This window comes from Mytilus californianus, unplaced genomic scaffold (genome assembly GCF_021869535.1).
Source record: "Mytilus californianus isolate M0D057914Y unplaced genomic scaffold, xbMytCali1.0.p SCAF_3, whole genome shotgun sequence".
Taxonomy (NCBI): Eukaryota; Metazoa; Mollusca; class Bivalvia; order Mytilida; family Mytilidae; genus Mytilus; species Mytilus californianus.
The window spans coordinates 117,332,586-117,358,091 of NW_026262679.1; the positions used below are offsets into that span (position 1 = coordinate 117,332,586).

Genomic DNA, 25,506 nt, shown 5'->3' on the forward strand with positions numbered 1-25,506 from the left:
AGGTCGCATGAATACAGACTCATTGAGTTTGAATTTTTCACTTGCAAGTGAATTATTATTTCGCCATTTCACTTTCATTAATGATTGAACAAAATTATATAATTTCCATGTATCCGATCAATGGCAAATACTACTTGCATTTCGATGTTATTCTTGGGATAAGCTTAGACATAGTTGAAAAAAAAGAAAATAAGCATGAGATAAAAAGAAGCATTGATTCTATTTGGGATAATAAGATTTAAAATCTAAAAGAAAATCAAAATCTAAAATTATTATGATAAGTTGTAGAAATAATAACTTCTACGACTTTATACTTGATAATGTCCACATTCTGTTGACCAAATCTCCACAAGGATTCTCAACCCTTACATTGTAAGTAATTTCAAAATTAGAATTAGTACTTGCATTTCGATGTTATTCTTGGGATAAGCTTAGACATAGTTGAAAAAAAAGAAAATAAGCATGAGATAAAAAGAAGCATTGATTCTATTTGGGATAATAAGATTTAAAATCTAAAAGAAAATCAAAATCTAAAATTATTATGATAAGTTATAGAAATAATAACTTCTACGACTTTATACTTGATAATGTCCACATTCTGTTGACCAAATCTCCACAAGGATTCTCAACCCTTACATTGTAAGTAATTTCAATATTAGAATTAGTAAAATTCAAAATAAAAAATACTGCCAGAAGACTTTGTGCCCATTGGGCTAACATAACTTTATATAGTCTTAATCTTCTATTGCATAAATGTTCTCTGAGAATGGCGTCCATAGCAGAGATCTCTACTGAGGTTTTCGATTTGAATAGCTCTAAATTTCATTTCTTGAGCCAGTGCTGTGCAGTCTATAATTATTTGGATAAATAATTTCTGATGTCCTTGGAATATTTTATTTCAATCGTTGTATACTACAGAATGTATGATGAACCTGAGAAAAAGTGTTCTAATTCCTGATGACACAGAGTAGTTTGTACTTTCTTATTTCCTTTTGAATTTCTGTTTGCTGAAGTTCTTATTGTGGAATTCTATTTTTGTTTAATTCAAATGTAGTATTTCCAGGCCATACAATAATCTGAGAAGAACGTGCGCTTGATAGATCTTGTATGCTGTTTTTGATTCAGCCATGCTGGATCTATGCGATCACTCTGGTGCAGAATACTAAGTTGAAACTAATTATGTGTTTTTATGACTTGCAGAAACTTTCTACACCATTTTAATCATCAACTGCCAACTTTTGACATGTTATTTGCCCTTAAATTAAGAAAAGATTGGTCGAACAACCCTGCATATAGTTCCTTTGTAAATCAAAATTTATAATGATTTACTATTTATGAAATAAATTGAAAAAGTATGTTTTACATCAATTGAATCAGTTGATAACAATTTTGAAAGTATTATATTATTATCTTATGCTTGTGTAAGTTTTTGGTCTATAAAATTTAGGTCAATATGTGTGTTAATATATCTAGGTTGATTCCCACACTTTTTTGAAATGGTATTACTTTAATTCTTTCCATAAGCAAGTAAGAGTCAGTATGATTATAAACTCTCATGATTTTTCAAATAATTACACTCAAAGATGTAAGTATTAATTGGAAACAACCCCAGTCTTAATTCACCACAATTAATATCTCATGACCTGTTACATAATTAAATAGGCACAATTTATTACACACCTAACTGAATACACACATTCTTGACCTCAATAGTAAACCTACAAATGTATTATTTATTTTGATCTACACTACATTAAAATATTCTGTTAATTTTGCTAGCTAGCTGAATGATTAATCAGACATGGTTTTTTTTTCATAGAAATGACAAAAAATGTAAAAATATGTATAAAAATGCAAGCAAATTTTATTTCACTTGTAAAATCAGTGTCATTATCATCAGTCAATAATCAAGATCTAATTAATTAGTTACAGTTATCAGAAATTTGGTTGAAACAATTAACAAAATTGCTTAACTCTTACCTGAGCATTTTCTGCAATAACATTTATTTGTTTGTTCTACATTAATATCCCATTATATTGCTATTTAACAGTAATTGGAAATATCTCAGCATTAGGTATTTGTACATTTAAATTTGAATACAGGAAATGTATTTTTTCTAAATGAAAAATGAACACCAATTTAGATAAAAATTAGTTATTATTTTTGTTCTTTTTTGTTGTTGAGAAAGTGCATTTCCAAGGCATCTTTCTGGAAATTATTAAGCCAGTTATTATTAATAGCATATAAAATATTACTTGTTTGACGATTTCCCTTTCCATTCATGTCAATGCCATTAAATTACAAATATTTTTTTTTTAAATCTGACAGAGTCTAAAATTGAAATATCAATATATATATATATCATTATTTGCATCAATATTGCAAAATTCCCTACCTGTGGGCAATAACAGAAATTTAACAGTAAGATTGGAATTGAAAAGAGAAATAAATATTGAAAAAAGTATGGTCAGAAAGAATATCATAGCTATGAATATGGCTGGATCACAACATCGACGATGCTTTGATTGGGTTAAGTCCCACTGGAGTTAAAGATTACAGAGTCTTTCTTGCAATACTCAAACGTTCTTGTATATTTATTCTTGATCGTCTTTAGATGCTCGTATGATTCCTAAATGTGTCGCTTGGTTGTCAGTAACTGAGTTTGTATTGCTTCATTTCCTATTCTGATATTTTCCGATTGAACTTTTGACTTGACCCTTTCAGTCTTTATAAGAGTACTTTTTTTTCGGATGGATATTATACCTGTATTCAAAAGGATATTTGTATGCAATATCAGGAATTGCTTGAATCTCTGTTTCGTCTGTTGACATCAGTACAATATCATCTGCACATAATGGACAGCCACAATATTCTAGTCCTAATGTTAGTCCTAGGTCTCCTTTCTCTAATTCCATTGGTAGTTCATTAATCATATGACTTGTAGAAATGGGTGGATGGGACACATATTTTTTAGTTTTTCTGGTTTGGTTCATTTTTCTGAGACTATAACATGTATATGTAACAGGGCCAATGTATTAGGTGTATTGAATAATTGTAAGGTGTACATGTCTGTCTGGCAGGTTTCATTTTACCTTGACCTCATTTCATGGATCATTGATAATGAGAAATACATGTGATACTTTTAGTAAAACCTTCATATTACAGAATTTCAACATGAATTCAATCAAGGTATTAAAGTAAAGCAGGTGATATATTTCAGCGTGTACTCTCTTGTATATTTTATTTCATAATTAACTATGTTTTGTTGTTTGTACTATCTATCGATTCATAATGCATATTTAAGTAGTTGTTCGTCTAATGAGAATACGAAATATCATAGAGCTCAATCGTTCCGTTCACACAGCCAACGGTCATTGAGTTCGTTATCGCGTTGAAATGAAGCCCCCATGGTTTCTTTGTATCACTAATTTGTAAATGTCTACAACGTTGTCCATCTGGAGAAAGCAATGCAATGGAGTTACCATTATATTTTGCAATATATACTATGCCATTATTATCAACAGTGATGCCACGTGCCACGCCCTTACTTTGTTGAAGTATGTGTTCCCATAACATCTCTCCCTTCATTGTATAACACCTGACAAAATAATTGGACGTTGTTTGATAAACTTTGTCATCGTGTATTGCTAGATATGACCAATTTTCCGGCTCTCTTTGTTTAACTAGATCAGTGATTTGCCCGTTTGATAACTGTATCATTTGAATTCCTTTTGAAATAACACTACAAAGCAATTTTCCATTGTAGTACCGTATTCCGTAACAAATTCCGTGAAAACTAATTACTCTTTCGGTCAGCTTAGAATCAAGGTTAATGATTTCTATTGCGTTAATTGTAGATGCAGCGACTGTAATGTCATCAACAAAGGTGATATCGTTATAGCTATTCAAACCTTTTTTAATAAAATCATAGGTTCCGCAAGAATTCATGATACCAAGTCTTTGAGAAGTGTCCGACAACACAATAAATCCACTTGGTGATACCGTGAAGCCACGAAAGCTAGATTGTGATATGGCGGGAAAAGGTAATTTTGATCTGAGAGAAATGCTAATAGTATCTATTGACTTCGGGTGATGTGGTATAGCAGATAAAATCTGAGCTTGTATCTTCTTCTTTGATTTATAAATGATTGCTGGTTGTGATGTCTCTATAGACACTGATCCAAAGACTGTAATGGTGGTCAATATATCTGATATCTTTTCACTTATGTCGCATTTTAGTTCGTTTTGGTAGAGACTACCGTCTTGAAACAACGGCTCCAAATATTTGTTTTCTGTCTCTACTTCCATCTCAAGCGATTTACTCCCAAGAAATATCTGGAGGTCGGACGCATAATCTTTTAGAGCTGATATGTTAGTTTGCAAAGTCTCTACACTCTTTTGTTTGTAAGTTGCGACATTAACGTGTTTAGCTTTGACTTGATTTCTGTTTCAGCTGCATTCAATTTCAGCAACATTTGTTCTTCTAATGAATCGAGATGGGAATTTACTTTTTGACGTATTTGTTTTATTTCAGTGTGAAACAGTTTTCTTTGTGTTTCAATGGCAGTCAAATTTTGTTCTCTATCTTTCATTATGTTGTCAATGTTAGACATCATATCCTTTAAACTTTGTTCAATGCTTTCTAGCAAAGCTGATGCTTTGAAGGTTTTTACGATCTCTTGCAAAGACTTTAATCCACAGCAATTCTTATGGTATTCTGAAATACAAACTGAGCAACAGATTTTGTCGTCTTGTGGACAGTAGTTTTGATATTTTAAATTATGTTCATAGCAATATGTGGCTATTTTTGAAATTGATGACTGCAATTTTAGATAATTTTCAATAGAAATAATTTCGTGGTTTCGAGTGGCTTTTGCGAAACTGTGATGTTCTTTACATTCGGAACACATCCCTTCTTCACACTCGGGACACCAAAAGTTGGCTGATTTTGTAATATGCTGAGCTTCACATATTTCACAAACCACTCCACTAGAAGTTGCCATTCTGAAATATTCCAAAATTAAAACAAATTAAAACAGGATCAAATAAACTTTTGTTATTAATTATGTTCATGTTGCGCATGTTCTTGTGTAGTTTGCATTGTACATATGCCAGTACGTTTTGCAATTGCCCACGATCAGCAGTACTCAAATAAACATTTGTTATTAGTGTAGATTATGTTGCACTTGTTCTGCTTATATATTTTGTATTTGAATATATATATCTGTACTTTTTGCAATTGTGCACGCTCAGCAGTACTCAAACGAATCATTTTTCTGATGTGTACCCTTTAGTACATGGTCTGGTTTTATCCGTTGAAAATATTACTCCTACTCAGGCTTTTTTTACTCATTCACCATTAGCATTTTACCATGGCAAAGTTTTAGTTTAGATTTCAATGACCAAGGCCCATGAATATGTGGAAAATTGAGGTGACAGTAGTTTACCGATGTTCAAATCTGGTATATATGGTAAATCGATTGGAGAGGAACGAATCAAGACAACAAACAAAACTGATAGAATCGCATGAACTTCAAAAGGGCAGGGTAAATGCTGTGTCTATGCATGCATTACCCGTCATGCGAATTCACACTCGGTTAAAATTTCACATTCGAGACGATCTTACTAGTACCTAAAGATCTAAAACCGCGAAAATATGTCGCTAGTTAGTTGTGACACCGACAGATCGTGTCGGTCAACCAATCGTGATGTTGGCCGTTAAACTTATATAATATCGATTTAAGTCGTCTTCCTCTTTACTATTTTGTAGCAGTTTCTTGTATAAGCAGCACATCCATGTTACTGACGATGAAGTCCGAATAGTGTTAATATGAACGAGTGTAACCTATTAATTTATGTATTCAAACGCCATACGATGGAGTAGAGGATATGTTTCTGCTAAGAAATAGGAAGTTTACAATTGAAAAATGTAAATCATCATGTGTGTCATAGATTTTTGTTTGAAGTCGTCCTTCTGTGTTAATATCGAAGAAATGGTCAAGATATGAAGCAAATCTTTTTTTTAGTAGTATTTGAAAAGTAAGCATTCATGAAATGGTGATTTTTTCAGTGACAGAAAAGTCGGGAATTTAATGAAATCATCTTATATAAGACCGTTGTTTTTATATTCTGTATTTTTCATTGCTTGTCTAATGATATGGACCTGTGTCCATAGTCGAAGAAGTTAATGCTGCGCTCACATTCGAATTCGATTCGCATTAGCTTATTCGAATTAGTATAATTCGCATTTGAAACGGATTACGTCCCAACGTAAATTTTAGTACGAATGGCAATGCGCGTTAAATTCGCTTTACTGTTCGAACGACGTTAAGTTTTAATTCGCATTATCAATTAATTAATTATAATCTAATTCGAATTACAATTTAAAAAGTGACCACACCACAGTATTATTCGAATTGAGGTAAATGTGAATTACTGATACCGGGTCCCTTAATCTGCACAACAATTTCGCTTAAATTGCAGTTTATATCTTATCAAAAAAATTGTTCCTGTTACATGTTTCACCTTTTACGTTTTATCTTTTGAAACAGAATAATTTACAAAACAAAGATCCTTCTAATAAAGTTTATCAATTATCCTTGTAGAATATGGGACAAACAGACAGACTGGAAACTCAGAACTTTATTGTCTCAAAAAATAATGATATAAAAAGGTTGTTTTAGATATTTTGAAAAGTTGAAACATAGGTATAATATTTTTGTCCTCTAAGAGTTGCTTATTGATTTTGAAAACAATTATCATGATTATATGACACTGAAGATTAAAAGTTGTAGAGTGAATTTAAATTCAATTCATAATTTAATATGTTCCAGAAAAGGGCATTGAAAATATACTTTTTCAATATAAACTAATTAACAAAACTTATTTTATTGAAACGGGGAATCATTCAAAAATTTGTTAAAATACACTTCTTGTATTAAAATGACTAAAATTGTTTACAGACATTTGGTGGGGAATAAACTAAATAAAAAATATTGGTTTGCTTGGGTTAATAGTATATCCCTGCATTAATTCTATATATTTCATAAATGTGTTACATTCACAACTGGTTTTATTCAAAGAAGCGATACAAGGAAGTGAAATGTACAAAGTCCAATCACAGGTAGCGACACCTGGTTGAAAAATGTGTTTATATTTATACATATTCATATTGAATATATGATCTAGCACTATCGTATTTTTATTTTTTTATTTATAAATTGAAGAAAAACACATGTATAGGTGTATATATATGCTTCAGAATACAGATTATGGAATCCTAAAATTGAATTGAAAGTGTTCTTATATAATTCAATGATAAAGATAAAATTTGAGAAAAAGACGAGTGTACCTTTGAACCTTTCTAAAAAGGTAGGAGTGTTTCGAAGTATCATAAATTTACGTCAGCTTTTGTTTTTGCATTAGCGTGATTTTTTTCTGGGGAAAAGTTTTGATTTCTATATTCAATATGTATCTTTTTCAATACTTTTATTTACCGTAGTTTTCAGTTTTATTACAGCACCGGGCAGTAATCTGACACAAAGTGAGATCTAATAGGGAACAGGCGATTGAAGAAAAAAAATCGATCGCCATCCGTCTGAGGGTCACGAATGAGGGACTGTGAAACATGTGAAAGGAAAATAAGATAGTTTAGAACAAAACATTATGCATTTGTGCAAAAAGGTTCCATTCATATCTCGTTGATAAGACAAGCACGATAGTGTTTATTCTGGAATATTTTTACTTTCTCTATATTGATATAAATTGTTTCATGCAGTCAAAAACCATTGATTTCATCAATTTTATCGTCACATAGCGGGAGTAACATATTGGTTGATGTTTTAAATTTGAATTAGCTATGTTCCGAGAGTTATACTGAAATATTTTGCTATTTTTAAGATTGGTGATTTCAATTCTAAATAATTTTGAAATGAGATAATTTTGATTTTGAGAGACAGTGATTTTTTTTACATCTGGAACACACGCCTTCTTCAAAACGGGGACTCCTATAAATGGCAGATTTTGTGATATGTTAGTCTGCACATTTTCCACAAAACATATTACCAAACGTCTCACCGTACTGTTCTAAATTATTTCACAATCAAAAATGGTTTACAATTATTTTTTCTTTCCTCTAAGTTGCGTGTATGCGTGCTTTTGTTCTTTGTTCATGTAATAAAATATTTTATGTGCACAATTACACTTTTAATTTGTCATGTCTATACCTCTCATTTCATATGACAATTGTTTGTATCTATTACTATTTATTCTTTATCAGGGGCAATACAGGTTTACTGATGTTCAAATCTTACGTTATCACAGCCACTGGATGGGTCGATACTTCTGCTGATAAACATCTATTCCCTAATACCTAATAAAATATTGTTTTTGCAAACCTGTATAAATAGTTACATGTTTAAACATTAATAAATATCAACCTCAATCAGACGTCTTTTTTCCTTTGTATTCTAACAGGCCAAAATGTTTAGAAAAAGGAATATTTTGTTCGCGATTTTTTCAGTGTTGAAAACCATGAAACCGACCTTTCTGAATACCTCGACACTTAGCACATTCATTGGTCACGTGACTTACATCATACAAGTGTATTATATGTAGTCAAAGAATGACGCGAATATTTCGCGCCAATTTCTCTTATTCATTCTCGGTTTCTACTTACCACCAATTTGAATAAATACTGATCTGGCTTTAAGGTTTCAACTATATTAATGAAATCAGCATTGTCAGTGCATTTTGACTCGGACGCCATGTACCTCCACATAAACTTGCAAACTCTACCTGAATTTTGGTATAATCGGAAACTTAATTTTATCGGCCTTTCGCACTTTCACATATGTATAACAAAATAATAATTCATGCACAAATGAATGAAAACTATATAGATACTCAATGAACCATAATTCACAAATTTGAAAAATAATAACGCAACAAATTAAACGAAAGTATATTAAACCGTGACTACACATTTCAGGTGGCTTTTACATTCTGAGCAATTTCTCTTATATTGATTGCATCTTTCCCTTCCAACATTATCTTCTGACAAAAACTTATCTCTGCCTCATTTCAGCATACAAAATCGTGGTTAAAATTTAAAATCTTTACTTTTCTTTACAAAACAAAACTGGCGTTCGCTAGCATTCAGTGCAATTGCGAGAATGTCGGCTTATCTAAACGCATGTGCAGAGATCACATGCACCTTATCCTCATTGGTCAATAAGATATTATTAACAAATCATACTGGTAATTTATCTTGACCCTGATCGCGAGATGTCCATACTGACCTTAACTGCCTGTAATCAAAAAGTTACATAATTCTCAGACAACCCCATGCAAATTTACTGTTTCATATTACTCTTGAAAAGAATAATTTCCTGACAATAATGTTTTTATGTACCATAAAATGATTTTATGATCAAAATACAGTATCCAGAGCAAAATTTTGAAACTATTAATTCATTTTCATTTTTTTTTCGTATTTTACTGATAAATGGACTTAATTTTTTAACAGTTATTAGTCAGGCTAAGTATTATATCTACGGTAAGGCTCACTCTGAGGTTAAAGTTTTTCAGTCAACAATAATATTGTCAAACATTCATGAAATTTCATGAAATTTGGACAAAACTTGAAAAATTACCAGCATCCAGAGCAACATTTTGAAAATATTTATTTTCATTTTGTCGAATTTTACCAATAAATAGTGTTTTTTACAGTTTACAAGTAATTACGTTTTGGGGTTAAAGTTTTTACACATCAATTACTTTGTCAAACCTTCATAGAATTTTATGAAACTTTGGCAGAAGCTTTTTATGATTAAGAGTTAATGTCTGAAGCAAACTTTTGAAAATAGATGTTTTTCATTTTCAGTATTTTTCTGATAGATGGACTTAGTTTTTTACAGTTTACATTTACATACAGTCTGGGATTAGATTTGTTTGACATTCAACATTTGTTAACCTTCATGGATTGTTATGCAACTTGGACAGAAGCTGATGTTCAGGACCAAGAAAAAGCGTCTTTGGAAAAAGTTTAAATTTTTTAAATTTTGTATTTTACTAATAAATGGACTCACTTTATAAGTCAATGTTACACTTTTACACTGACAGCGGCAATCGCAGGCGAGACACAGGGTTCCGCGGAACCTCTTAGAGGAATTCTTTTTTAAACTCGACATGTGCATAACCACAAATAGTGAAAACCAAAATTGACCCTAAATTGTCAATAGCACATTTTTGGTTATGAATAAAAAAAAACATTTTTTTAATCGAAAAAGTCAATTCTAAGTTGCTTTATAGCTGGTAAAATTTAGCTTTTAAAGATATTAGTGCATTACTATATCCATGCAATGATATGTTCTTTGGAAATGCAATGTAGCATTACCATTTCCATGCCATAATAATTGAAAAAAATGTCTAAATATCTGATATTGTTAAATAATCTTTCCTGAAAAGTAATATGTTTGATTATAATCGATCTGGACTATAAAATTATACAACCTGTAGGTAACTGCCTTTACAGAGCATTCGCGCTTTGATTTAAATTAAAAATCTGTAACGTACCCTCTGTCCATCGTACGACGTTTAATGTTTTAATTAACACATAAAGGTCCTTACGTAACACATAAAAATGTATGACTTTTGAACAGCGGTATGCTACTGTTGCCTCTATTTACAGTGGCGGATCCAGAGGGGGGCGTAGAGGGCGTACGCCCCCCCTTTGCATGAACTTTTTTTTTTTTTTTTTTTTTGTAAAATGATTAATCAGACTAGACTTCGTGAACTTTGCCATTACCCGGCCGTGTATTTTATTTTTATGCGACAATTCTTTACTTATAAAGATATTTTTCGCTCGTATTTACTGTAATATATTATTGATTATGTCAAAGTCATGTGATTCGCTACGGTGGAGTTGATCAGTAAGTCGAAAAAAACGTCACTCAGTCATTTTGAAATTTAAATTACAGTAACACATTGCTTTCGGCGGAGGATGACAAGCATGACTCTTTCAAAGCGACAAAGGATTGAACAAGAACCACGTATTGACTTCTATTTCACAATTCCACTCAACAGAAAGTAATACTCTATTACACTCTCATGAAAAAAAAGTTCCACAGCAATATTATTTACCTACAAAAATATGTTTAACCCCAGACGCCCCAGCCAATTAATAACATTGCTGAATAGTGATCCCCAGTCAGTAAGCTCTAGATAGATTTAAAGTCTAAGGTACGGACCATTTGATTTGATAGGGCAGTCTGAGATATTTTAGAGAAAAAATTCTGACCCTGATTTTTGCCTTAAACAAAAATTCTGGCCGTATCTGTATTGAAAACAATTCTCGTGTCCCCTTTTTGCTATCAGAAAAAAAAATCCAACAGAGTTATTCAGCATTAAATGAACATGGTGAATAAAAAAACGGGCGTAAATTTTTTTGGGGGTTTGCATGTAAATCCCATATCTGACCGAAATGTCTGTTTCGCCGAACTGATATACTGAATACTTTTTTCAAGGCCCAACTGCAACCTGCCTGCTGGGTGTGGCCTGTCTCCATTTGTCGACCGTCATTCACAACTTCGTTGTCATTTGATTTTCAGACTCATTCGTAGCCTTTGGTTGATTTGGGACCCCTCACTTCCCTTGTTGGGTGAAACATTTCAACCAAACATTTGGATAAAAAATGCTTGTTTGTCTTTGTTCGTGTCGGTCGTATTATAAACTTCATTGAATAGCCGCATATCATCATACATGTTTACAAAAAGAAATCTGTGAGGTTATGCTAACTAACCATAAAACAAACGAGAATTTTCCATGTCCATTTTTTACTGACAAATCCCACATCAAATATATTAGTTGTACATAGCTTTGGATCCATTCAGTCATTTTATAATAGACAATTAATGGGGAGAATGCGGCATCAAAAATGTCCAACCCTAGCTTACACTTTAACTATAAAATATACATGCCCCACGTCAGGAACCGTTAAAAATGTGCATTTTACACTTATTTTATGTTTTTTAGCCCCAAAAAAGGTCTAAAAATATTTTCGCCTCGCTCCGCTCGGCAAACTTTAAATACAACGCCCCCCCTTTCCAAAATCCTGGATCCGCCCCTGAATTTACGCTATGTTCACATTATACGAAATCACTAACAGGGGTGTATACAAAAGAGTGATGAGGAAGAACAACTTTAAATTAATGCTACACAATTTGGTTTACCTATACGATGTAAACAGCCTCAACACACTAACGACATGTGTCTTAGGTATTCAGACGCTAGTATAGTCATCTGGTGTGTAAAATTCAAAGATCGTGTCCTTTTCTTGATTGTAAATTTGTGACTCAATGTGGATTCGCATGGCGTTTGGGGCAGTAAAGCAGGAGACATTTACCCTGTCGATATAACCGGTCTCACTCCATTTGAAGTTCATGTGATTCTCTCACTTTTATTTTACCCTTTGTATACTTCTTATTGGATTTGTGAGATTTTATAAATTAAGAAAGTAATTAGAAAGTTTCAACTCCCCATAGCAAAGGGTTATTTCAGAAGAATTTTTCTGTTCTTTTTATGTCCCTTTTGGTCACATTGCTCCTCGTGTATTCAGGTATTTATGCATCTTTATCTTTCAAAAGTTTTGGTTTGTGCGTACCTGCTGAAGGTAAAACACGAAAAGCGCTTCGGTGGCACGAATTAACGATGTGTTGTTTTCATCGAACATCTGTAAAACTCTTCAAAGATACCAGTCTGATAATTTTGTACCTTATGCGCCCGTTTTGTCTACATAAGACTCATCAGTGGTGATCAAATCAATACAGTTGAAAGACTGTAAACTACAGTCATCTCAATACCAGAATCCATGACAAACGAGACGATATTGATTTTGAAATAAATTTACCCCACCTCCGCAGCTATATACCAACTTCACTTGCATATGGGATATACATTTCCCAACTCATTCGGTATTCAAGAACTTGCAGCTGCTACTCAGACTTTATAAAACGTTACCAATGTCTGAGTAGAAAGTTGATGAAACAGGGTTATGTCAAAGAACGTCTCGTCCTGTTCTAAAAAAGTTCATCGGGAGATACCTAACCTTGTGTCAACTTCACAAATAATACATGATGGTCTTGACATATAGATTATACATACTGGCGTTGTTTATTATCTTAATTGTATGTTATAGGGTTTGTTTTATTTGTCTTTGTACATTTTTAACTTTTACTGTATGGTCCATTATTGGTAATATCTTTTTGGCGTAGCTCTGTATTTACACATCCCGCCATTGTGTTATTTTGATTTGGTAATTTATTGTATTCTTGTTTTTTGTCATTTATGCTTATTTGCTTTATCTATATAGTGCATATATGCCATTTCGTTTTTCTTTGCTTTTTATAGTGACTACGATTATTACACTTTGATGACAGCTATCGCCAATTTTTGACTTTTTTACCTATGACTTGTGTTTGCTTTGCTCACACATCGTTGTCAATATAATGGAATTTTATGCGACTGTCATGCAAGTGAGAGGTTTAACAAGCTATAAAATCAGGTTTAATCCACCACTTACTACATCAGAAAATGCCTGTACTAAGTAAGGAATACGACAGTTGTTTTCCATTTGTTTGATGTGTTTGAGCTTTTGACTTTGCCATTTGATTGGGGACTTTCCGTTTGGAATTTTCCTCGGAGTTCGGTATGTTTGTTATATTACCTTTTAAAGACAAACTGTATGTGTTTTAACTTCATTTGAAGAAACTATAACCAATAATTGTACGATAGTGCACACGGCATATCTGATAAATTTATCAGTTAAAATCATGTATCATTTATTATGTATTTACCAAATGCAAATTTATCATATTTGTGTGTTCGGCAACTATACAGTCAGTTTATTTAGGGAATAAAATCGAAAAACGCCTCTATTCAAATGTTGAACTGAATTGAATTCTTGGTATGTACCAATAACTACAAAGATCTGATTAGTTGTGAATACTTATAACAGCATTATGAAAATAACACTTTATAACCATGACGCTTTATTCGGTTAATTAAATTATTACATGCTCCTCACTTGGGACATGCACATAATGAATTTGGTTGATTTATTCGTGTTTGTTAGCGCTGAATCATGCCTAATGACATAGGACAGTGGTGCAACAGCACACCAATCATAAGAACAAACTATAAATAGAGACTCTACGGAGTCTGTGCGACCTTGCATTTTAGCTTAAAAATAGAAACAATACAATACAAGTAAGTATATTTCCGATAGTTTCTAGCAAAGAAATGCAAACAAAATTATGATGCAAGGAAAATAACTAGATCTTGTTCTGCTGGAGTTTTTCTAAGTACAGTTTCTCTCCATTGACTATAGTTTTAGGTCAAAATCGTCATTAAAGGCGAAAAGTCTTCTAGTCGATCGAAGTTTTTGTCCATTAGTTTTTACTTGTTTGTAGATTTTGGCTTACTGATCATTTTTATTCTTTACAATTTTCTCCGTCTAATTCGGTTTCACCAAAAAAAAAACACACAAAAAAGGGGAAAATTGTCGATTCAATGCTATTGCAATAACTGTCATACAAATTGGAGGTTTAGCTAGCTTTAAAACCAGGTTTAATACACCATTTTCTTTGGAACAGGCATGTTCAAAGTCAGTAATATGGCAGTTGTTTTTTTACCTGTTTCGTTTATTGAAAAAAAAGTAAAACAACAAAATTAACAATCTCCGAGGAAAATTCTAAACGGAAAGTCCCTAATAAGGAAATGGCAAAATCAAAAGCTCAAACACATCAAACAAATGGTTAACAACTGTCACATTCCTGACTTGGTACAGGCATTTTCTTATGTAGAAAATGGTGGATTAAACCTGGTTTTATAGCTTGCTAAACATCTCACTTGTATGACAGTCGCATAAAATTCCATTATGCTGACAACGATGTATGAACAAAATAAACAGACATAATAGGTAAAATTGTCAAAAATAGCGGTTACATTTTTAGAAAAAGGACGAGACGTTCTTTGACATATCCCTGGTTCATCGACTTTCTGCTCAGACACTTGTGACGTATTACAAAGTCTGAGTAGCAGCTGCAAGCTCTTGAATACCGAATGAGTTGGAAAATGTTTATCCCATATGCAGGTGAAGTCGGTATATTGCTAAAAAGATGTGGGAAATTGATAATTTCAAAATTAAAATCGTCTCATTTGTCATACATTCTAGTACTGAGATGACCTCTTATGTCAAATTCGAGGTATAAGTCTTAAAACGAGGTAGAAGAACCGTGTCTGTTGTTTCTTTAGTTTCTAGTTCTGGAGGATATATTAATGGAACCCAATCAGAAAAGTTTAGATTGTTAATGGAAAGAACAAGCGTTTGATTTTGTCAGTTTTTGTTGATTTCCCCGTTATGAATTTGCATTGGAGTTCGGTATTTTCATCATAAGGAGTATACTGCCGATTTCGGCCTTTCAATTTTTTTTTATACATCTTGTTCTGCTGATAATGTTTGCCATTTTCACTTTCTCACTATAGTTTTCGAGAAAATAGCCAAAGTTAATTGAATAAAAAATGTTCGAAGCAATATCAGGGTAATGACTCTTTTTAGAAATCGTCTTACGGTTTTGGTTAAAATAGACAGAAGGTAGATCTGCCCTTCCAGATAAGATTTTCTTGATATATATAGAATAATATATTTTTTTGTTTTTGATACTGACTTTATCAGCAAGAATATCAAGCGAGCCAACTAGGTCAAGCTGATATTCTCCTGTCTATGATATAGAAAAAATTATTAGGCAGTAAGATCAAAGGAAAAATGTAAAAATTGCCGATAAAAATTGGTTTTCAAGAAACAGACGAAACTTGTATTTTACTAATGATTCCGATATACACCTTATCGATATTTGTCCGCCATTACTGGACATCAAAAAGGTTCCCGTAAAATGTTGACGACACAATAGACAATATATGACGCCACATTGGAAAAGTGATTGTTGTATGACGTCAATAGTTCAAGCGGCGCAGATTAGCGGATCAAGCGTCGCAGTTTCCAAATAGCGATAAGGTCTATTCTACTTTTGTAAGTAGAAAAAAAGGGGAAATCACTTTTCAGAATTTGAATTTGAATCAGAATCTTTGTCATTAGCTTCAATAATTTAATCTGATTCACTTTGAGATCTTTTATTTTATTATTATCTCCTCCAAAACAAAGTTGACAAGGGGATATATAGGAATGTCATTGTGTTTGTGCAGGCTATATACATGGTTTATATACAATCAGAATTTATAGATTTAGTTTGATAAAAAAAGTCAATGTCCCATGCACATTTAAGTTTAAAAAATCCAGGTACCATGAAATATTTTCCCTTAAAAAGTGCATGTCCCATGCTTATTTACACCGGTCTCATGCCTTGATAAATTTTGACCGATCCCTAAGTCAAGAAAAATTGTGAATAATTAACAGATAGATTATCAAAGTTGTGCCATTAACAGCAAACTCATTCAAACATGAAGATAATGACGATTAATGCAGATGGAGCGTTCATTCCGTTTTTGCGGTTTGTAAAGCAAATTTTTTTTCCCATGTAATATTTATGTAAATTGATAATATCTTCCGTCTGACGTTATTTTGATTTTCATCTTTGCAGTGTAAAGTTGTCATTTGTGTCTTTAGCTTGAACCAATTAATCAAAAGTTCAATTCACAAACAATACTGTGAATACATAATAAGTAATCAAAGAAGCAAACATGTAAAATTGTATTGTTATTCTCATTAGAGTCTTTGTTAATATACCTCCTTCAACGAACGCTGTATATATTCTATAGAAAACCATTCGTAATATTAATTTAAATTAACAAAATCAATTTTCAAGGTTATTTTCTTTAACGTTTTTTTTTTTGCAAGATTAAGTGATATCGCTTTAAATAGGAATTAAAAAGTAGATCTTGAGTATACGTCAATGACCCGGCAACCACTAAACTAAGCAAAAATGTCAAAAACACAATCTAATTAAAATATAAAACTCTGCTTTCGTTTTACTCCATATGAGCTCAAATGGAGTAAAACGAAATCAGAGTTCTATATTTTAATAAGATTGTCAAAAACAAAAAGTCAAAATACTAGATAACAGTCTAAACCACAAAGATAAATCGCCCTGAATCTGTAAATAAATTGAACAGATATATATTATCGATACTTAAAGTGGCCTGAAACTTTGTGTGTTTTTGTGATGTTATGTTGGTTCTAGTCGATGTATGCATCCGATCTCCTTTTAGTAATAGTAATATAAGAGAGGGACGAAAGATACCAGAGGGACAGTCAAACTCATAGATCGAAAACAAACTGACAACGCCATGGCCAAAAATAAAGACAAACATACAAATAATAGTACAGATGACACAACATAATATCTGTATAACTTACAGTTGGTACTTGATATACATTAGTTGCAATTATAAGTCTGCAACTTAACAACTTTTGAAATGTTTTTCTCAATTAGCGTGATTTTAGACAAAGAAAAGTGTGTCTATCTATTTTGTAATGTTACACTATTGTTTAAGATAAGGGTGAAGGTTTGGTACCATTAAAACGTTTAGACCTGCTGCAATTGTTTGCACCTGTCCTAAGTCAGGAATCTGATGTTCAGTAGTTGTCGTTTGTTGATGTGGTTCATAAGTGTTTCTCGTTTCTCGTTTTTTATATAGATTAGACCGTTAGTTTTCCCGTTTGAACGGTTTTGCACTAGTACTTTTTGGGGCCCTTTATATTTTGCTGTTCGGTGTGAACCAAGGCTCCGTGTTGAAGACCGTACCTTGACCTATAATGGTTTACTTTTATAAATTGTTACTTGGATGGAGAGTTGTCTCATTGGCACTCATACCACATCTTCTTATATCTATAAACGGAATTTTGTAGAAAAAGAAGACAATGCATTAATAAATACAATTCAACAAACCATAAATCAATGCACTTATCATAACCTGTATAAGAATTATGGTATGTAGGTCATAGTGTACTTTATATTTTTAATTGCTAAACAGTTTTACTGCAATAGCTATGAAGCCATAATTAACCGTCTATCGTTTAGTTTTGTACTTTGTTCATTTAATCGGTATTCAGAATATTATAAAGTAAAACGGTTCCGTCCAACCCAGCAACTTCTAGTGAATTCGTCAGCGCATTGAGATGAAGCCTCCATGGATTCGCCATATCCTTGATTTGTAAATCTCTGCTACGTTGTCCATCTGAAGAAAGTAGTAAAATACAGTTTGATTTATATGAAGCAACATACACATTGCCGCTATTATCAACAGTTACGCCACGTATAGTTATGTTCAAAGCTTTAGAACTGAATTCCCATAGCTTCTCTCCTTCCATTGTGTAACACCTAACAAACACATTAGACGCTGTTTGATAAATTTTATTCTTGTGTACTGTTATATATGACCAATTGTCAAGATCCTTCTGTATAACGAGATCAGTAACATTTCCGTTAGATAACTGCATCACCTGAATTCCTTTATATAAAACATTACAAATCAATTTTCCATTGTAGTACCAAATTCCCTTACAGTCTCCGCTTGTACAGATCGCTCTCTCTGTCACCTTAGAGTAAATTTTAATGATTTCTATCGTGTAGCCTATAGATGCAGCAATTGTTCTGTCATCGATAAAGGTGACATCGTTGCAGGAAGTTGAATACTTCTTAATTAAATCAAAAGTTCCGTTATTGTACAGAATACCGAGTTTACCATGATAGTCCGACACCACCATTAATCCACTCGACGAAATAGTAAAACCACGAAGGTTGAAGTGTTCGTCAGTGGGAAAAGGTAATTTGGATTTAAGAGAAATACTTATATTATCTATTGACTTCACGGGTACAGCAGAGAAAATCTGAGCTTGTTTCTCTTTGTCTGTTTTTAAAACGATACATGATTTTGCTGTCTCTATAGATACTGATCCATAGCATACAATGGTGGTCAATATATCTGATATTTTTTCACTTATGTTACATGTTAGGTTGGTTTGATGGATACTACAATCATCAATCAGCGACTGAAAGAATTTTTCCTCTCTCTGCACTTCCATTTCAATCGATTTACTTCCCAGAAAAGTTTGTAGGTCGGATGCATATTCTTTCACAGACGAAATGCTAATTTGCAAAGATTCTACCGTGTTTATTTTTTCAGAAAGTTGCGTTATTAAAGTTTCTATCTTCGACTTGATTTCCTGTTCAGCTGCATTCATATCTGCCAAAATCTGTTTTTCTAGTGAATCTAAATGGAAATTTACCTTTTTTCGTATTTGTTTTATTTCAGTGTAAAAGCACTTTCTCTGATTTTCGATTGTAGCCAGATTTCGTTCTCTATCTTTCAATATATTATCATAATTAAACCTCAAATCTTTCAGACTATGTTCAATGTTTTCGAGCCAAGCTGAAGCTTTGGAAGATTTAACGATCTCTTGCAAAGACATAAGTCCACTGCAATTTTTATGTAATTCAGAAATACACACCGGGCAACAGGTTTTGTCATGCTGTGGACAGTAGTTCTGATATTTTAAGTTGTGTTCATTGCAATATGTGGCTATTTTCGAGATTGATGACGGCAACTTCAGATAATTTTCAATACTAATAGTTTCGTGGTTTCGAGTTCCTTTTGAAAAGCTATGATGTTTTTGACATTCGGAACATAAGCCTTCTTCACATTCAGGACACCAATAGATGGCAGATTTTGTGATATGTTGAGCTTCGCATATTTCACAAAACACTCTACTAGAAGTCGCCATTCTGGAATATTTCAAAATTAAAACAAATTAAAACTGGATCAAATAAACTTTTGTTATTCAATAGTTAAGTTCGTGTTGCGCATGTTCTTGTGTATTTTGTATTTGTATATATGTCGGTACGTTTTGCAATTGCCCACGCTCAGCAGTACTCTTAACAATATTAGTTTACTGATCTGTACCCTTTAGTACATGATCTCGTTCTATTTTTACCATTGTGACATTTCAGTTTAACAAACTGAATATGCGGAAAAGTCAGGGATTAAACCGTTGGTTTCTATTCTGTATTATTCATTGCTTATCTAATGATATTGCCGGCCTTTGTCCATATCCAAAATCGTTTAGGGACCTGTGGATGTGTACATATTAATTTCCACCCGTTGATGCAACACATTATCATCTCAAACACCAGACCGCTTCTTTGTTTCGTTTGTGTTATAAATATATACAAAAAGTGAACTGACGTGTTTGCCACACCTCCTTTCAATCATACATTTGTAAAGAAATGTATGATACCGAAGAAAACGAAATAAAATAAAATTGGAATCCATCCTTTTCTAGGTGGAATTCCTTGAAGTTCCATTTAAAAGCTCTATGGCCGATATAACATATGTTTGTCGGAACAAAGACGACAATTTATATTATACGAATGTTTATTTAAATTCAATTAACTTATATTACATATACTTGCAGTGTAAATTTGAGGAAGCCAAATTTCCTTGAAAAAAATTGTGACTTGTATTAACAAATTTACTGTGGTATTTCATTCTCCGTAATGGTTGATTAATTGATTATCTGATTAACGTCCAATATTTTATGAAACATAAACACGATCCAGGACGATATTCATAACGAATATTGGTCAATCAATATATATCAACCTCCTGCATTTATTCTATATATTTAATAAATATGTCGCCATGGTTATTGTGAGTGTATACATACCTAAAGCTAATTTTGTTACATTCACAACTGGTTTTATTTTTTGAAGTGATACAGGGAAGTGAAATGTACAAAGTCCAATCACAGGTAGCGCACCTGGTTGAAAAATTTCTTTACATATTGAATACATAATCCATCTAGCACTATCGTAGTTGTACTTATAAATTTAAAAAACGCTTTTCTAGATTTACCTTTATTTTGAAGGCTCAAATCAATATAGTTTAAAGCCAGGGATGTATAAATACGTAGAAATGTAAGAAGCAATATTACCAAATTTACAAATGGGTCCTGAAAGGAATAGACAAATTCATCTAAGGTCAGCATTGTCTACGGGAGTTGCATCCATAGCTTTTTCAAACATTTCTGAAATTTATCATGTTTATCAAACATTTAAAGATGACACAAACATTCCTGATAAAATGTTAAATAGTTTATTTTCTTCTCTGAAACAACTTTTAACCAATTTTGCAGAAACAGTGTGCAAGAGGTCAACCACAAGTAATCCTCATTTGATTAGGATGAAAAACCAGCAGCAAATTCTAAATCATAAGGCTATAACATTGACTGCACCAGCTGTGTATTTCGACAATAAATGCCTCTTCAGTGTTCCTCGAAGCCAAAATATTTGAGAGTCCAAAACCTAATAAACACTGACGAGCTGATAATACAAAAAACGACCAATAGAAATGTCAAATCTGGAAAGGAATCAGAGCTATGCGCGAAGGAGATACATTCATCATAACATTAACGGCACCAATTTATTGCACCAGATGAGCATTTCGACTAATTAATGCCTCTTCAAATATATTCAGCCGAATTTTTTAAAATCCAAAACCTAAAACAAAATATAAATTATGTCAGTACTGAAGCACGGACTACTGGACTGGTTATACCCTCGGGAATAACAGTCAACCAGCAGCAGTATCAACGCAGTGAAAATAACATTCTTAAGTGTGTGCGTCCGAAGCACTTTTCTTGATTTCCCTTAATCAGGAACGCTCAAATATACAATATTTGAAAGTCAGGGATGTATAAATATGTCGAAACGTAAGCTCTATGACAAAATAAGGCATGCAAGAATAGCGGAATTCTTATATTGTCAACCTTTGTTGAGGAAGTTGAAACTTAGGTTTTTTTTTAATAATTTCTTTATCAACGAGTAATTTTATAATAGTAGGTTATAATTCATGCCAGTGCCAAAGCACAGATTACTGAGCTGATGATACCCTCGGAGACTACCAAACCTACCAGCAGCAGTATCTTTCTTTTGTTTTGGCTTCCAAAGCCCATTTTTTAATTCACCGTGTTTAAAAACATTAAAAAATGACACAAACATTCCTGATAAAATGTTAAATAGTTTATTTTCTTCTCTGAAACAACTTTTAACCAATTTTGCAGAAACAGTGTGCAAGAGGTCAACCACAGGTAATCCTCATTTGGTTAGGATGAAAAACATAGCCAGCAAATGCAATCTTTTCTGGTTTGCCAACTTTAAAAATTCGTAAGGGTTCCGCGGAACCCAGTGTCTCGCCTACTTTTGCTGTTAGTCGCAGCCTCAACAAAAATGGGGAAAAAATTATTAAAAATTTCCCTCTAGATACTATCTTTTGATTGTAAGAAGCTTCTATCCAAGTTTGGTAAAAATCCAGGATGGTTTATGAATCTAATAAATGTTTTAAAAACTTTAACTGCAGACTTTATGTAATGTTAACTGGAAGAAAAACTAAGTCCATTTATAAGTAATATACGGAAAAACAGGAAATACATTTTTACAAAATTTCCTTCTAGATACTAGCTTTTGATCATAAACAAGCTTCTGTCCAAGGTTGGTAGAAATCCAGGATAGTTTAAGAAAGTTATTAAAATTTCAAAAACTTTAACCACAGTGAATATTTGTGGACGCCGCCGCCGCCGACGACGGAATGTAGGATCGCGATGTCTCGCTTTTGCGACTTTTGTCGCAGGCTCGACAAAAATCTCCTATGCCATTATAAGGCCAAAAACTTTAATCTAAAGGGATGATTAGAAGAACTAATAACCATTCTCATTTAATGTGGATCAGATGGCAAACATGGCAGCATATAACATTGAAACCTTTAGAACAGTCTTAAGTGGCATGTTCTTCACTCAGATTACTTTAGCTAATTCTAACTAAGCTTGACAACAATAAAGTAAATAAGCCCTAACAAGTGTTCTTTAATTTCAAATAGATAAAAATATGGCTTTTGATTTTGATAAGCCAACTTTCTAAATGGCATTTGGTTTTGTTGTCCAATTTTCAAAAATAGCTATTGATTTACCAATGTGCTACATGACTTTTAACTTTGATAAGCCCCATTTTCAAAGTCTTTTCTTCTGAAACTACATGGTGAAAACTTTTAAAACTTGAGAAAATTGATGAAAACAAAGTCATCAGAATTTTTTTAGATGTTATCTCCTATGATAAAGGAAGAGGTAAAGATATCAGGTGGACCATTTTGGATCCAGAACCAGTAGTTTATTTTTCTGCTGCTGTTTTTTTCTTTCTTCTATTTTACAATTCAAAATTGCATTTAAATACTCGAACCTTAAACGATGAGTTTCAGACTAGCTTCATGGAAACCTCTTAGATGACATGTAATCAGGTCACAATATAATAGTAACATATTTTTGTCAAAACCTCAAGTCTGTATAGCATTAAGGTGTTCTGTATGCACATATAAGACTCTTGAATAAAGCAAGATATTTTAAGTTGAAAATCAGTAGGTTTTCGTCTGCTGATCAAATATATCTTTTAGCAAGTTTCATGCAGAACTAAAGTCTTCATTGCAAGTATTTAGGGACATAAGTCTTACTATTCCTTGATCTTTTAATACCCTCATCTTTAGTATCAATTACAGCAGCAAGTAATATTAACCTGGAGTTGACATTACCGTACACTTAGGGTCTATTGTATACATTACAGATATTAGCAGTATTACTTTGATAATTAATAAATATGATCTATAGATCTATAGATAAGAAAACATTTCCTCCTCAAACAATTACAGGTATCAAAATAGTACAGAACACTGGATACAGAACAATGTATGATGCACACACTGCATATAGTAGTAGTATTTCATGTTTGGTTGAAATCAATACAGTTGTTTTCAAAGACATCTGGGTAATTTTATATCACGGATACATAATGTCAAATATGATTAATTCCAATGGTTATCTTTGCGTCATAGTGTTTGGTTTTAGGTGATGTTATTTGACTTCATTAGAGCGTTCATTGGGCATCAAATCTACGTAAGTACATTGAGCTGAGGGATAAATATTCTAATGGGGACAACTTCCACATGACTGCTTCGATCCCTGTTTTTAAATGATAAAATTGATATATTTCTTAAAGCAGTTTGGATTATGTGAATAAGAATAAAAAGTCACAATTCCTTTATCAGTTCAAAAAATCAGGGATCCAGTTAGCCCATAAAACGTTTAAATAGCATGAGAAATCAGAGTATAGTAAAAGAGTATTTCTGGTAATGGATTTGATATTGCTCAATAAGAACAAAACATTATGTAGAAAACTAAAGACTGAGCAACATGAACCTCCCAAATCAAAGCGTTTAAGCTCTGGACAAAGCATTTGCCATATATCTTAAAGAAGAAGAAAATGTTTAAATCTAGATTTTTTTTGTAAACTGTTTCAATACGAAATACTGGGCATCATAAACCTGTTCGGTAATGCTACATCTTAATACCACAAATTACAACATGGAATTAAACACGAATTGTTGCAGATCCGCAAACAGAGTAAGGTTTACAAATACAATACTCTGATTAAATTAACAAAAGTATTTTGATATTCAAACAAGCAAGATAGCCCCTATTTATTCTTTTAAAACAGCAGACTACACGAATGAATTTTATTTTTACAGGACATTCGGTCTGGTTTAACATTCTAGCTTTACCAGACCGAACAAAATTTTACCAGACCATTTTTTTTACATCTTATTGTATGTTATCCGACAAAATACAACAAACTTCTGACTTGTTGTGCCCTACTCATCTCCAAAATGCACAAAAACAAAATCATGCGACAAGAGTGTATATTTTGATGAAAGTTGTGCACAATTGCTTGAATGCATTTCAGTGATAAAGAAAAGTAATGTCACATGACATGAAAATTATTTTGTTTCTGTATAAAATATTTCCTGTTTCTTCTTTTTTTTTCATATATCTTTTGGTTTTCAATTCTTTTGTTTATATTTCATAGCTGTATTTTGTGACCTGCTTGGATTTTAAAAATTTGCCTTATCCGTTCCTGGAATCTGATCCGGTATTGTCTACATTTCCGGTTGATGGCAGCCATTGGTTGTTTTTGTCAGTAAAATATGTTTTTACTCGGATTTACACATTACTTGTTGCCGATTTTCGGCATAAAGCTAGTGGTCCAACAAAATAAACATCGCTGTCATGAATAATGAAGATGAAAATGAATTTTGAGATCGTTTGGGAATTTTGTTAGAATGATAGAAAAATCCATGAAAAAACAACACCGGACATTCGGACCGGAATTCAACAAAATTTTACCAGACCGATCCATTATTCACCGGATTTGTCCGACGAATTTCGTGTAGTCTGTAACAGCAAAATTTAATTTGTAAAAAATAAAATCAACCATGTTGGCACAGTTCAAACTGGTAATAAGACTGATCGTGATTAGCCAATAGAGGGTGCAGATTTTCTTAAATCACTGCATTCATAAATGAAGTCTGTTACGTAACCTCTAGCAGATCAA

The 25,506-nt window shown here is 32.6% G+C and overlaps 2 protein-coding genes across 5 annotated transcripts in view; both read right to left on the bottom strand.

Annotated features, from left to right (window-relative positions):
* The window catches only part of LOC127735930 (uncharacterized), a 502,702-nt gene that overhangs the window by 317,693 nt on the left and 159,503 nt on the right, over positions 1-25,506 (bottom strand). The gene's annotated exons all lie outside the window — the stretch shown is intronic.
* On the bottom strand, positions 1,175-20,812 carry LOC127735932 (uncharacterized). Its single transcript, XM_052246376.1, has 2 exons — positions 20,742-20,812; positions 1,175-5,005 (listed from the first exon to the last, which is right to left on the bottom strand). Exon 2 carries the CDS (start codon positions 4,307-4,309, stop codon positions 3,317-3,319), a length of 993 nt encoding a protein of 330 aa, XP_052102336.1. The 5' UTR covers positions 4,310-5,005; positions 20,742-20,812; the 3' UTR covers positions 1,175-3,316.

Bases quoted from the DNA above. Each gene is read 5' to 3' on its own strand.
- LOC127735932 (XM_052246376.1), bottom strand. From the start codon at position 4,309: ATGGAAGTAGAGACAGAAAACAAATATTTGGAGCCGTTGTTTCAAGAC.